The sequence below is a fragment of the Triturus cristatus genome, chromosome 10, assembly GCF_964204655.1.
Source record: "Triturus cristatus chromosome 10, aTriCri1.1, whole genome shotgun sequence".
Taxonomy (NCBI): Eukaryota; Metazoa; Chordata; class Amphibia; order Caudata; family Salamandridae; genus Triturus; species Triturus cristatus.
In genome coordinates, this window is record NC_140593.1 from 356421752 (window position 1) to 356436454 (window position 14703).

Genomic DNA, 14703 nt, shown 5'->3' on the forward strand with positions numbered 1-14703 from the left:
CATAAACAGGCTGGTTTCCCTACCACAAAACCGAAACCGAAAGCTGCTCAGGTTCCACCGAAACCGAAACTGAAAGTAGCGCTGGTCGGATCGAGGCCTTCGACGCCAGCGCACCGCGTCGGCACCGACCGCACCAAGAGGGACTTCGGTGCCGAACTTGAAGCGGGCGACGTTGGAGTCGACAAACGGAAAAAAGCCATCGGGACCGACAAACCTGCTCGGCTACCGGCACCGACGACACCAAGGGCCGTACCGCCTGCTGTGTCTCACATCGCTCCCTCGACGACACCTAAGCCTCAGGTATCGAAGACTTCGACGGTGATCTCTTCACCTCAACTCGATGAACCGCCGGCGCCGAAAAAATCTACGGCCGCCTCTACGAGCCTGGCCGGTGCCAAAGCCTCGAAGGCGCCCCAAGTACGACCTGGTGCGACGCAAGGCAGCAAAACCACAACTGTCCTCCAGGACACGTCGGGCTCCGGTTCGGTCGGAGCTCCAGCAGCCTCTTCGGTGCCGACCAACATTACCTTCGGCTTGCCTCCGTCGACAATCCCAAAAATGTTCCAACTCAGGACACGGGTCACCCAACCTACGGTCACACCTGCTGAGACGTCTCCGGCACGTATCATCGACGCCGGCACTGGCAGGATGATTCTCCACGACCGAAGGATAACTTCGGAGCCGCCATTGGACCCTTTCAGGATCCCACTAAAAAGGAAGTTGCCTGCAGAATCGGAACCTCTCCTTTATGAACCCTTCCATTCATCCTACCAGGATCCACACCGGTTCTCCCCCACACGCTCCGATACAGACGCATTGGAGGACTACATGGCTGACCAAGTCCCCTACCATGTAGACACGGACCCTGATGACCAGCAGGACCCTGATCAAACTTGGGGCGACCCTGCAGACCCCAGTGCACCTCTCGATGCACAGGATCCACAACTCTATGGGGCAAAGACATCTCCTACGGAGGATACTGCGGCGTTCAATGTTCTTATCGAACGTGCTGCCAATAACCATGGGGTACAGCTTCACTCTGATACCATCGAAGATGACTTTCTAATGGACACCTTTGCATCCTCAGAAAGACATGTAAAGACTCTGCCAATGTTGAAGGGGGTCCTCAAACCAGCCAAGGACATTTTCAAAGAACCCACCAGGGCACGAGTGATAAACCCCAGGATTGATAAAAAATACAGATCAGCACCTGGGGATCCTACTTACATCCGAGGACAATTACCACTCGACTCCATCGTCGTAGCGAATGCACGCAAGAGGGCACACTCGCAAACAACAGGTGACGCTCCTCCCCCGGACAAAGAGTCCAAGGTGTTAGAAACCTCTGGCAAGCGAGTTGCCGCCCAAGCTGCCAACATATGGCGCATAGCCAACACTCAGGCGCTCCTTGCTCGCTATGATAGAGCGCACTATGACACACTGGAGCAAATATTCCAACATCTCCCTGACCAGTTCAAGGAAGGCGCAGAAATGCTCATCAGAGAAGGACAGCTACTAACGAACGCTTCCATCAAATGCGCACTAGATGCTGCAGACACGGCTGCCAGAGCCATAAACACAAGCGTCATGTTGCGACGACATGCCTGGCTACGGATCTCAGGATTCAAGCCTGAGGTACAAAACAATATACTGAACCAGCCCGTCAACCCCGACTATTTATTCGGGCCAGAGGTTGACACCACCCTCAAAGATAAAAAAGGATACGGACACTGCAAAGTCCATGGGCGCACTACAAACTCAGTCCTTTCGGAGCGGCTCCTTTCGTCGCCCTGGAAACAAGGGAGCAGGTAGAGGACAGGGGTCACAACAAACATATAACAAAGGCAATACACAGACCACCTATGATAAAAACACCCGAGGTGGATATCGTGGCTCCAGCACAAAGGGCAGAGGACGCGGCTACGGCAACACCAGGTCCTCCCCCAAGAACAAGCAGTGACGCCCTCTCCCTTCCTCCCGACCACATAACACCTGTCGGGGGAAGGCTACAAAGGTTCCTGTCCACGTGGAATTCCATCACCACGGACAGGTGGGTCAAAGATATTATAAAATACGGTTACTGTCTGGAGTTAACCTCCACTCCACCCACAATACCACCAAGAAGCCGTCCTATGTCCTCAGAGCACTTAACGCTCTTACAGCAAGAAGTGCAAAGTATGCTTCTAAAAGGCGCTATAGAGGTCGTACCCATCCACGAGCAGGGTGCGGGAGTGTACTCCCTCTACTTCTTAATTCCAAAAAAGGACGGGTCGCTCAGACCTATATTGGACCTGAGACCCCTGAACCAGTACATTCTTTCAGAGCACTTTCATATGCTCACTCTACAGCAAGTCCTTCCGCTTCTCAAGCAGGGAGACTTCCTAGCCACACTGGACCTCAAGGATGCGTACTTTCACATACCCATCCACCCCTCACACAAAAAATACCTCAGGTTCACTGTTCAGGGGCAGCACTATCAGTTCAAAGTCCTTCCCTTCGGCGTGACAACAGCGCCCAGGGTTTTCACGAAGTGCCTAGCTACGGTGGCAGCACATCTACGGAGGCAGCATATACACGTCTACCCCTACCTAGACGACTGGCTCGTCCAAGCGAAGTCAGCCCAGCAATGTGCAAGCCACATGTCCCGCACCATTCACCTTCTTCACAGTCTGGGATTCTCACTAAATTATCCAAAGTCCCATCTCCAGCCCGCACACGTACAACAGTACCTGGGTGCGACTATAGACACTCTGGCGGCCACAGCTCAGCCAAATTTAGCGAGGATCAACAGCATACAACTGCTGATCTCCAAATTCAAACCCAATCACTCACTTCCAGCGCGAGTGTTTATGCAGTTGATAGGCATGATGGCCTCCTGCATCTTCATAGTCCCGCACGCGAGATTACATATGCGCCCACTTCAGGAGTGCCTAGCACGTCAGTGGAATCAGGCTCAAGGACAGTTAAAGGACCTAGTGTTGGTGAGCGGTCGGGCATACAACTCTCTGCATTGGTGGAATCCACAAAACCTTTGCAAGGGCCGACCGTTCCAAGAGCCTGTCCCACAGATAGTACTGACAGCGGACGCGTCTCTCCAGGGATGGGGAGCTCATGTACTCCACTACACAGTGCAAGGACTATGGACAACACAACAAAAGAAGTTGCACATCAACCTTCTGGAATTGATGGCAATCTTCCTAGCCATGAAGGCATTCAAAGTACATCTATGCAACAAGGTCGTGTTGATCCGGACGGACAACATGACCGCAATGTACTACATACAGAAACAGGGAGGCACACACTCTCCACAGTTGTCTCATCTGGCTCAGAGCATGTGGAAGTGGGCCATTCAAAGGAACATGTTCCTCATGGCGGAACACCTCCCTGGCAAGGACAACCAGATGGCGGATCTGCTCAGCAGACACAGCCACCAAATGCACGAGTGGGAGTTACACCCATCAGTACTCCAACCGTACTTTCAGCAGTGGGGTCATCCGGAGATAGACCTATTCGCGACAAGCGAAAATGCAAAATGCCAAAGCTTCGCCGCCAGATTCCCACATCCGCAGTCGCAGGGCACTGCGATATGGATGAACTGGTCCGGCAGATTTGCGTACGCTTTTCCCCCAGCGCCATTGATACCGCTAGTGGCCCGCAAACTCCGACAACACTCCCTGACACTCGTCCTAGTTGCTCCCACGTGGGCACGCCAGCCGTGGTACACCACCTTCCTCGAACTTTCCGTGGTGCCGCATCAAAGGCTGCGGATCAAACCCGCGCATTTGACGCAGAACCATGGAGAGGTTCAGCACCCAGATCCGCAACAGCTGAATCTGGCGATCTGGCTCCTGAAGTCCTAGAGTTTGGCTATCTCAACCTGCCACCTGACTGTATGGACATCATCAAGGAGGCCAGGAGACCCACTACCAGAGCTTGCTATGCAGCCAAATGGAAAAGGTTCGTCATTTATTGCGGTAATAATGACATCAACCCGCTGGACGCATCCATCCAAAACATCATCTGTTATCTCTTACATCTATATCGATGCAATCTGGCGTACACCTCTATACGTGTCCATTTGCCCGCAATATCAGCCTATCTGCAAACCAGGCAGCACCTCTCTCTATTCAGAGTGCCTGCCATCAAAGCATTCTTGGAAGGGCTCAAACGAGTCATTCCACCTAGTCACCCACCGGCTCCAATGTGGAACCTCAACTTGGTCCTCACACGCCTGATGGGTCCACCCTTTGAACCTCTACACTCATGCGAGATTCAATTCCTTACCTGGAAAGTGGCCTTCCTAGTAGCGATCACTTCCCTCAGAAGAGTTAGTGAACTCCAGGCACTAACCGTTCAAGAGCCATTTATTCAGGTTCACGCCAACAGGGTCGTACTACGTACCAACCCCAAGTTCATGCCCAAGGTAATATCGCAGTTCCACATGAACCAGACTATTGAACTGCCCGTTTTCTTCCAAAACCCACAAACTGTTGCAGAAAGGGCACTACATACACTAGATGTACGGAGGGCCCTCATGTACTACATCGACAGGACTAAACCATTCAGGAAGACAAAACAACTGTTCGTTGCCTTTGCCCCACACCACAAAGGTAACGCCATCTCCAAAGCAGGGATAGCCAGATGGATAGTTAAGTGTATTCAAATCTGTTATCAAAAGGCAAAACGCACATTAACTATTCCACCACGAGCCCACTCAACACGTAAGTTGGGGGCTTCCATGGCCTTCCTAGGAAATATTCCCCTGCATGATATATGCAGAGCAGCCACATGGTCCACTACACACACATTTACAAAACACTATTGCGTAGATGTGCAGTCAAAACAGCAGGCAGCTGTAGGACAGGCTGTTCTCAAAACACTTTTTCAGACCGCTGCAGCTGGCACGGGTAGCCGCCGCTAATAGAGGGCACTGCTATGTATTCTATGCACAGATATGAATTCAGCAGCCCACATGCCTCGAACTGAATATGCTACTTACCAGTATGCATCTGTTCTTGGCATGTAGGGCTGCTGACATTCATATCGCCCTCCCTCCTCCCCGGCGCCTGTCGCAGCTGCAGCTCTCAGAATTACTGCAAGCATGGTCATCACTTTCTGTATCTACTCCATCACTGCCACAATGGCGAAAAACAATCTGAGGATGGAGAGGATGCCCATGCGCACTGTAGTCCAGGGGAGGAGTCACCTATCCAAGGATACTTCGAAGACTCTTCCAGGACAACAACGTGCAAACATCCGGACCCAACACTAGGCGGCGATCTATGCACAGATATGAATGTCAGCAGCCCTACATGCCAAGAACAGATGCATACTGGTAAGTAGCATATTCATTATTCCAAGTAAAATGGGCTCTGGATAATGAGGGATCGAGGGAAGGATATATGAGAGCCTTGGGGACGCGGCATATGACTCTGTAGGTGGGAGAAAGTAAGTCCTGAGTCTTTGGATGAGTTCTCCCCTAAAAGTAAGCACTAAATTATATGTTGAGACTGGTTTGCTGTTGATTGGATTCTATTTAGTAGAATGTTGTGGTGCACCTTGTCAAAATGGAGGAAAGGCTGGCGAAAGTCATCATGCTGGGTGATTGCTTAGCTGCTGTGTTCAGCAAAGCTTGACATGGATTGGAACTGTCTCTGTTCAATCAATCAGGGTTTTATAAAGCGCGCTACTCACCCGTGAGGGTCTCAAGGCGCTGGGAGGGAGAGGAGGCGGGTAGTTCAGCTCCGGTTAAGTCGAAGAGCCAGGTCTTGAGGTTCTTCCTGAAGGTGTGCAGGGTAGGGGAGCGTCTGATGTTGACAAGTAGCTCATTCCAGGCCTTGGCTGCGACGTAGGGGAAGGCTCTTCCGTCTGTCCTGTTTCTGCGGATGCGTGGGGTTTCTGCCAGGGTGAGGTCAGCGAAGCGGAGGTTCCTTTTGGGTACGTGGAAGGAGAGTCTCGTTGAGTTATATGGGTCCGATGTTGTGGAGGGATTTGTAGGCGTGGGTGAGTAATTTGAAGGTTACTCTCTTCTCAACGGGGAGCCAATGGAGGTCTTGTAGTTGTTGGGTCATGTGTTTGTGCTGTGGGGTTCCGAGGAAGAGTCAGGCTGCGGTGTTCTGGATGGTTTGGAGCTTGTGTAGGAGAGTTCTGTTCATTCCTGCGTAGAGGGCGTTGCTGTAGTCCAGTCTGCTTGTTATGAAAGCGTGGGTGATGGTCTTTCGGCATTCGCGGGGGGGATCCATTTGAAAGTCTTGCGGCAGATACAGAGGCAGTTGAAGCTGGTGGAGGCGATGGAGTTGATCTGGCGGGTCATGGTGAGGGAGGAGTCATGAATGATGAGGTTCTGTACATGATCCGAAAGGGTGGTTGGGGGGCGCCCCCGAGGGCGGAGGGCCACCAGGTGTTGTCCCAAGTGGTGGTAGAGGGTCCGAGGACGAGGCCCACTGTCTTCTCCGAGTTGAGCTTCAGGCAGCTGTTGTTCATCCAGGCTGTGACGTCCTTCATTCCTTCCTGGAAGCAGAGTCTGGTGTCTTCGGAGTTCTTCGTTAGGGAGAGGATGAGCTGGGTGTCGTCGGCTTATGATACTATGCTGAGCCCATGCTGTCTGACGATGGCGGCGAGGAGGGCCATGTAGATGTTGAAGAGCATGGGGCTGAGCGAGGATCCTTGGGGTACTCCGCAGTTGATCTCAGTGGGTTCGGAGAGGAAGGGTGGGAGTCCACCCTCTGGGTTCTTCTGAAGAGAAAGAATCCGATTCAGTTGAGGGCGGTTCCTCGTATCCCGGCGTCGTGGAGTCTGGCTGCGAGAGTGCGATGTGAGACTGTGTCGAAGGCTGCTGAGAGGTCTAGTAGGATGAGGGCCGCAGTGTGGCCCTGGTCCAGTAGCATGCAGATGTCGTCGGTGGCAGCGAGGAGGGCGGTCGCGGTGCTGTGGTTGCTGCGGAATCCGGACTGGGAGGGGTCTAGGATGGCGTTCTCTTCGATGAAGGTGGTCAGCTGGGCCTTTACGAATCACTGATTTTGGCAGGGAAGGGGAGAAGAGAGATGGGCCGGTAGTTTTTCGGGTCCATCGGGTCGGCCGAGGGCTTCTTTCTTGAGGAGGGGTTTGACCTCTGCCTGCTTTCAGTCGTTGGGGAAAATGCCAGATTCGAAGGAGGCGTTAATGATTCGGCCTAGTTCGGGTGCTATGGCGGCGGCTCTGTGGTAGATGTGTGGTGGGCAGGAGTCCATGGTGGCTCCTGCGTGGGTGTTCGTCATGGTCGTGGTGGTGTCTTCAGTGATGGCAGGCTTCCAGGTGGTGATGGTTGGCTGGTTGTCGGTGGTGTGGAGGGAGGTGGTGTCTGGAGTCTGTTCCGTGTTTAGGGTTGAAGCCTGATTTATTGGTGCAAAGGACATACTTGCTTTCTCAGGGATTTTTGAAGATGGGCTTTGACCACCTTTTCTAGATTTTAGCATTCCAAGAAGCTTTGCAGTGATGCGATAATTGGTGGTGTCTGTGGGGTAAAGTGTGGCATTTATTGGATGAGTAATAAGGGACTATTTCAAGAAGGGTAGAAGTGGCGCAGACCCACCATTCGTCACCATATGGGCTAAGGAAATGGACAGATGTATGCTTGCAGAAACTGAGGTTTTTAAGATGAGGGGGTGCCCCAAAAAATGGGATAAGAAGTGGTCGCAATGGAATAAGTATAGGGGAGAGCCCTGTGTGTCGCCTAAAGTTGAACTGGAGCTGAATAGACGTGTCGCAAAAAAAAGTCCTACTTAATTGTACTGTACATCTATGACTGCCCGACTGAAATGTTGTGTACCCTGAACATGTTGTCCACTTTTGTATTTGAGGCTGTAATAAAAACCAATAAACAAATAAAAAAAAAAAAAAAAAAGAAGGGTAGAAGTACTCTGTTATATAGTGAGCTGTTGACTTAAGGGGACACTGGTGCAGCCAGCATCTCTGCATGAGTTGCAGCAATGGTGGTAAGGCAAGAATTGACAGCATTTTTCACAGTCTACACGTCTGGGAGGATGGTTTCCAGTTAATGCGTGTTAACGGTTAAGCTGCAGGTAAGTGTCTGGTTGTGTGACGAGGGATAGTTTTTTTTTTGCGTGTGTGCGTTTGGTTGCTGAGGGGTATAGTTGCCCTGATTTTCTTTTCTTTTTTTTCTTCAAATGAAGGAGGTGCCTAGGGAGTGGCAGAGACTCGTGTCTGTGGCATGGTTGAAGTGGTGCCTTTGCTGTTAAATTTTTGCAATACATTGAAGAGGTCATTTTTCAGAATGCTCCCATTGATGCTCATTCAATAAATATATATACTGATATTTGACACATACAACATTTTGCCCCTAAGTATGCTTTGTTATGTTGTCTTTTGGTGTTTGCCTCTGCGATCTAATTGCTGGGCATGACATTTGCACCGTTTTGTTGGGATTGACATTCTTTTTTGAGTTTGCGTAGGTTTCAGTGAACAATGGGTGGTTGTTAACTCTACCTTTGTCTTGGAGAGGGCGCTGGGGTTTAATGATGGCTGATTTGAGTGTGTTCAGGAAGGGTTTGGAGCAGGGTTAGGTTTTCTGACTACTTATATTTTTTTTAAATTCCTTTCAGATTGCATCACTCAGCAAGTGCGTTCATTGCCACATAGGTTATAATATACTAACATAAGTAGCTGATAACATTTAACGAACCCATCTGTCACCTACTGGGACCGAGTCAGCTGCCTATGTTGATCGCAGTACATGAGATCTGTTCGTTCTCTTGCTAGATTAAAGACCCATCGCTCGTAATTACACCGCTGTTTGTTTTCTACTTCCTCGTATTTGTATAAGATTCCCATTACTTCATTAATAGAATTTTTGTCCTGACAATTTCGAATTTGTCTTAACTTGGAGCACCTCTTATAGTCGCCAGATGTAATCATTTTAGTTGTAATTTGGATGTTCAGTGTCTGCATTGTACAAATAACATTTGTCCATCTTGGATGTTTACTTTTTCCTTTTATTCCTCCTAGGAATCTGTGTTTTCGATTGTGGCCAAAAACATTGTGGAATCCTGCATGAATGGCTACAATGGGACCATCTTTGCCTAGTAAGTAGTTGCAATTGTGTTCTGAAGTATAAGGCATACTCCATTACTTTAGTAACTTTAGGTGTGTTGTTAGTCGACTGCTTCAATTTTCAACATTTGTTTTTGACTTACGATTCATTGGCTGGGCCCACCAGGTGACACGCTCACAGCCCTCTTTTTGACTCACCTGTGTATCCACCCAAAGGTTTGAAAAACTTGCATTTATAGGATACTTAAGTTACACAAGCTATCAACATTCTGTAGTCTCTTTGGAAGGAGCTACTTACTTTGTTTTGTTTAGAGTACTTCCAGTGCCTTACTGCTAATGCTGTGGCCAACCACCGAGGTGAACTCTCCATTATATAAAGATGATCGATTTAGAGAGTCATAGTCAGAGCATTGAGGAATGAATTACACAGCAAATGGTTTTCAAGGCCAACATATGGTAAAGGAAGCCAGTTAAAATTGATATATCCGCTGCATCTTTTCCTCTTTATACCTACATGTTAATCAGCCATTTCATTTGCCTAATTATGTAATCCTCATTACAAGTTTATTGCATCGTGCATTGTTGCACTGTTTGAGACTTGAGGTATGGCAGTTCTTCGACATACCAAATTTTATTATTCACTTACTATATTGCACAGACTGACCCTTTAAGAGCATGTAAACGTATGTAAGGTCGTAAGTTCAGCAAGAGCTAGTGTTATGAGGAAAGTGAAATGGGTGGGGACTGCAGCTTGGGCGCCAAGTGCGAGTGAAAGTAGGCTAAGGGTACGAATGTTGGATTTGTGGGTGATTTTATAATTGTGAAGGAAGCAGTGAAGTTATAGGGCTGGCTGGTGAAGTGGTTGAGGTAAATGTCCAGCAGAAAAAGTTGATAGGGAAATGGGTGCGACATAGGGCGTGTATATGGGGTAAATGCATTATTATTTTCCTGTGGCAATGAGACATTCCCACCTTAACCTTTGTTTCCAATTATTTTTGAGGGAGGATCTAATCCTGTGGTGCATAGATCTTCTACCGGTTGCATTCTGGATCTCAATGTAACCAAATGTGATCATTGGTCATTATTGTCCTTGATTGTGACTTTGCTTAAACAACTGCAGCACAGAAAAGTAGAGATTAGGTAACAGTACGTATTTTACATCAAACAGGAAGTGGTGGGAATAAATAACTGGTGCAAAAATTCTCGCTAGTAATCATTAGGCCAGGGCAACTTTTTTGTTACGCTGACATAATCTCACAATATCGCGAACATGTTTTTGTTGCCCTTTAGACACTTCAAGCTCGAAATTATACGTCGTCACGTACGTTTATTTGGGGGGGGGGGGGGGAATCGTATCTCGGTACATCCTTATCGGAACAGAAGGCAAGCAGCTGCATTCGTAAATATAGTGCTTTTTAAGCGTAAAATATGTCCTCGGGTCAAAAACTGGCTCGAGGAGGCATTTCGTACTATAAAATGGCTTTAACCACCGTGTTTCTTGCTTTGTGGAAAGTTTCCATCATTGCGTAAAAGCGAAATTACTCTAATTTCGTACAGGCCTACAAATCTTTAGTTGTGACGTTAAGCATGAAATATTGAATTTGGCATGTTGAAGTATCCTCTTACAGCTGTAAAATGAAACAAACAAACTGCTTATAGCTGTTCCTACATTTTCTTTACAGTGACTGTTGCTCTCGTTCCCAGTAATATATGTGTGTTAACAAACTCTCATGATAGTGTTAGTGTTCCGAGCTTTGAGATACGTTTTTGAGGGTGGACGTGTGGTACCCGGTTTATGAATATGCAGGGCTTCCCATGCTGGAGTAGCTATATTTCTCCTGTATTTACATCACGCTAACAAAATCCGTGTTCTGGTAAAATGGCGAAATCCTGTAGGCGTTCTAATTCATCCAGTTTGGAGTTACTCAATTGAATGGACCCTCAAAACATTCTCAGGTTGCCCCCTCCGCCCCACCTTGGCAGTTCCGAATGTTTATATATCTTGTTGGTGCTTTGGAAGCTATGAATAAGTTTGAACTAAAACGCATTGTGTGGCGTGCCATCAAGACGTTTGATTGTCTTTCTTTCAATGCCTGTTTGAATGTGGGTGCAACAAAAATACAGACTATAGAATTGAGCGTCATCGCTCTAGAACCAAACGTTTGAATGATTTAATCCAGTATTGAATAACATTGATTGGTATTGTAAAACATTGCTCATAGTTTCAATGATGGGGCTTGTGACAAATGAGATTTCGAAAAAAATCATGGAATAGATAGTTTAATTAGGATAGACCAGACCCATAACGTGTTCTATTATTTATTTGTTTTTCTTTCTTTCCATTTTTTTTGCTCCTTTCTTTTTCAATAGCGGTCAGACGGGCTCAGGCAAAACCTTCACAATGTTGGGTGAGTGGATTTACTTATTTATAATGTTTCAGAACTTTGAGGTCATGGAAAGCGTACTCATGGTGATGCATTGCCACCAGCTGCCACCTTTAAGATGGCTTACAAGATATGTGCTAGATCCTGTTGGGCTGGGAGGGCAAAAATCCAGCAGGGGCTACTATACGCCAATCATAGGGGAAGGGTCCTTTGCCTCTGATATCCTGGGCCCTGTCCTACTATGGCTTTGCAAACTGGGCAACATACAACCACTTCAGCTCTTGACTCCCAGTTGGAGCAATGCTGTGCAGTGTCGGGTTTCTTGGGTTGGTAGTGTGGAGGAGGTCGAGCTCTGAATTCAACAAGCCTCGGGCAGCACCATAACTCATTGTCCAACTCAGTACTTCACTGTTAAAGAAAAGTAACTTTACTACATATAAGAAATTCGGTTACTATTTGCAAAGGTTGTGAATCCTTCACAAGTAATACGTCTTGATTTTTCTCTTTATTGGGAACCAAGTACCCCATTGTAACATTAGACTCTCTCAGGGTAGCGAAGCAGATCGGCGATGGTGTAACTTGAGGACGGTGGTATGGAAATACCTTTGGTGATAGCCTAATATCACTTTACACCCCGTAGTGGAGACTGAACCTTAGAACCGAAATACCCCCATCTATGCTAGATTTAATATGATATAAGGGGGTGTCATTATCAATAAGGTGGGCCCCACTGGCTTTGTTAGGGTGCCGCCACATTAGTAAAAGCAGGTACATGTTATAATTCACCCTTGCAACACCATTCAAATCAATAGGGACAATACCAATATGTAATACTGGTTATAACCCACCATTGAAGTCGAAGTTGATAGGAACAACATTCAGTAGTATTCATTATGCTGTAAAACCTTGCATTATCGACAATCAACATTGTCAACGAAGTATTGAATTGAATCACATGTTCCACTGTATTTCTTGTACTTTAAACTATGCTGCTACTGTAACATTAGGACTAAACAGCGGTCTCCGCATTGTAGAGCCTAGGAGTTTAAACCTTCAGTTCCCAGAGGGCTTAAATCAATGCCTAAGCTCTCCCTGGGTCTGGTAAACTACCTCTGGGGAGAACTAGGAGAACATTGCCAAAACCGTGTTGGAGACTCAACTGCCATGCTACTGGCTGCCCCACAAAACCCAACATTACAGTTGTAAGCAAAGAAATGCGCACTCACAGGGGCTTATGATATGCTTCTCAGTCCTGAGTTTTGAATAATTGAGTGGGTTTATTTGCTCTTTTTTAAAAGTGTGTGTGTGTGTGGGGGGGGGGGGTGGGTGTGGTGTTTTTATAAGGGTGTGTTGCCTGGGTGCAACGCTTCCTTGTGGACGGAGGGGGCAAGTCCAAAGCCCTTGATGGTTCTTTACATGCCCTTCCTCTTGTGAGGTAGAAAGGTCGAAGTAGGTCACAGATGTAAAACATATGTCTCGCTTCTGTCATTACATAGTTCTCAGTTGGGGAGCAAGTATTGTTTTCTGGGAATGAGTCTTCGGCACGAATGCATGGCTATGCGTCTCTTTGCCAACATAAATGCCTTAGTCGCTAGTTAAGGGAACTGCACTTAGGATTGCATGTTTACACTAAGATTGATACCTCACTGGACCCTGTAGGTGTAAGTAGGGCAACATTTTACTTTGGTGCAGATTTTGCTTATAATGTGTAATTGAGTTAAGCCCCACAGACTTCTAGTAAGGACTACAGACTTACACTATGAATGCCCACTCACAATATGAGGCCTTCTCCAGATCTGCACTAATCCTTGATGGGCCCCTCTGCGACAGCCTACCTGTCCGCAGATTTTGGGCTCCAAGACTTTTGTCTCGCATGCATAGCCTACAGGTGTGGTCAAAGCAGCTCAGGCCATCTGTGTTCTCAATCTTTGTCGCTGCAGCATTGGGCGGCTGTGATTCTGTGGTTCCCATCAGGTACTGCAAATAGGCGTCAGTCTACCCTCCAACACCTGTGGCACTCAAATCCCTCTCTTGTTCTCCTGCAGACCCCACCAGCACCGAGGCTTTGCTGCCCCTGGCTCCTCCTAAACAGTGGCTCATCCTGAAGGGTTGGCAGGCTCCTTTGCTCTCAGCAGGCATGCTGTCTTCTAGGTGCTTCAGGTCAGATGAACAGATTCTTCCAGCATGGCAAGACACTTGTGTTCTTCCCTTACATGTGAGAACCTGGCTGTGAGGCAGGCACCAGCTCTTGTCACACAGCAGTCATCTGAGTATCCTGTGAAGCACTCTCTTCCATGGGCATAGCGAGCATGGAACTGGAACCACAAGTGGGTCCCACTTCTATACAGTCAAAGCAGAAGGGAGATGTGGAGCCATTGTCTGCACGTTTAGACCCAGTATATGGTGTTCCTTTTTCCAAGTGTCTTCTCCAGGATGCTTTTCAAACACAGGCATTGTATAGATTGATGCTCCTTGCAGCAGGGTAGTGTCCAGCCTGGAGTCCTCACAACAAGGTGTGAGCGTTCTGCACCTGGCTGTCAACCACACTGAAGAGTGATCAGGGGAAAGATAAAAGGCTTAATGCAAGGGGTCCATTTCACCTTGAACAACAGACTGCAACCTCATTCCTCACCCCCCACCTCTATCAACTGGCAGTGCTACCTGATGACTGATCAATAACCTCTCTCCGCAAAAGGCCTAATCAAATTGCAAAAGGAATCTTTTCTCTTCCAGCACCAGTGTCTAGGTCTCCTCCTTGTCTGTAATGTCAGCAACACACTTCCACTGTATGGGAACATCCTCTCCATCTTGTGCACCAGGCCTGTGCAGGACTTCCAAAATGAATATCACTGGCTCCCCACTACTCTGGCCTACTCATACATGCAATGCATGTACCATGCAGGCCACATACACAACCATGCACAATATACACTTGATATTAGCACTATGATCTGGGTTAGTACGGAGAAGCAGACACTTACTCAAGTGAATCTGTAGCCCTCCACTCCAGTTACCTAGTTTGAAAGCCTGTGGCTGTGGCTGGTGCTGTTGCCGTACGCGGTTGTGGTCGCTGCGGCTCTATCGTCCTCCAGCCGCTTTCTGCTGTCTTCTGCTTCGGCTTTTGCTGGTTTTCAGCCGCAGCTTTTCGCCGCTGTCACCATTATCGCCGCTACCGTGTTGCCCATTGCGGTGTAGCTGGACAGCTGAGCGGTGCGGCAGGCGGCTTGTGGGCGGTTCGGCAGCCCCCGCTGCCTCAACTAGAGGTCTGTGC

General features: G+C 48.1%; 1 protein-coding gene across 1 annotated transcript in view; it reads left to right on the forward strand.

Moving 5' to 3' along the window:
• Positions 1-14703, forward strand: part of KIF15 (kinesin family member 15) — a 322611-nt gene that overhangs the window by 86169 nt on the left and 221739 nt on the right. The window contains exons 4-5 of the mRNA XM_085631096.1: positions 9004-9080; positions 11419-11456. Of these exons, the coding sequence (XP_085487222.1) occupies positions 9004-9080; positions 11419-11456 (115 nt within the window). The remainder of the gene's footprint in view (positions 1-9003; positions 9081-11418; positions 11457-14703) is intronic.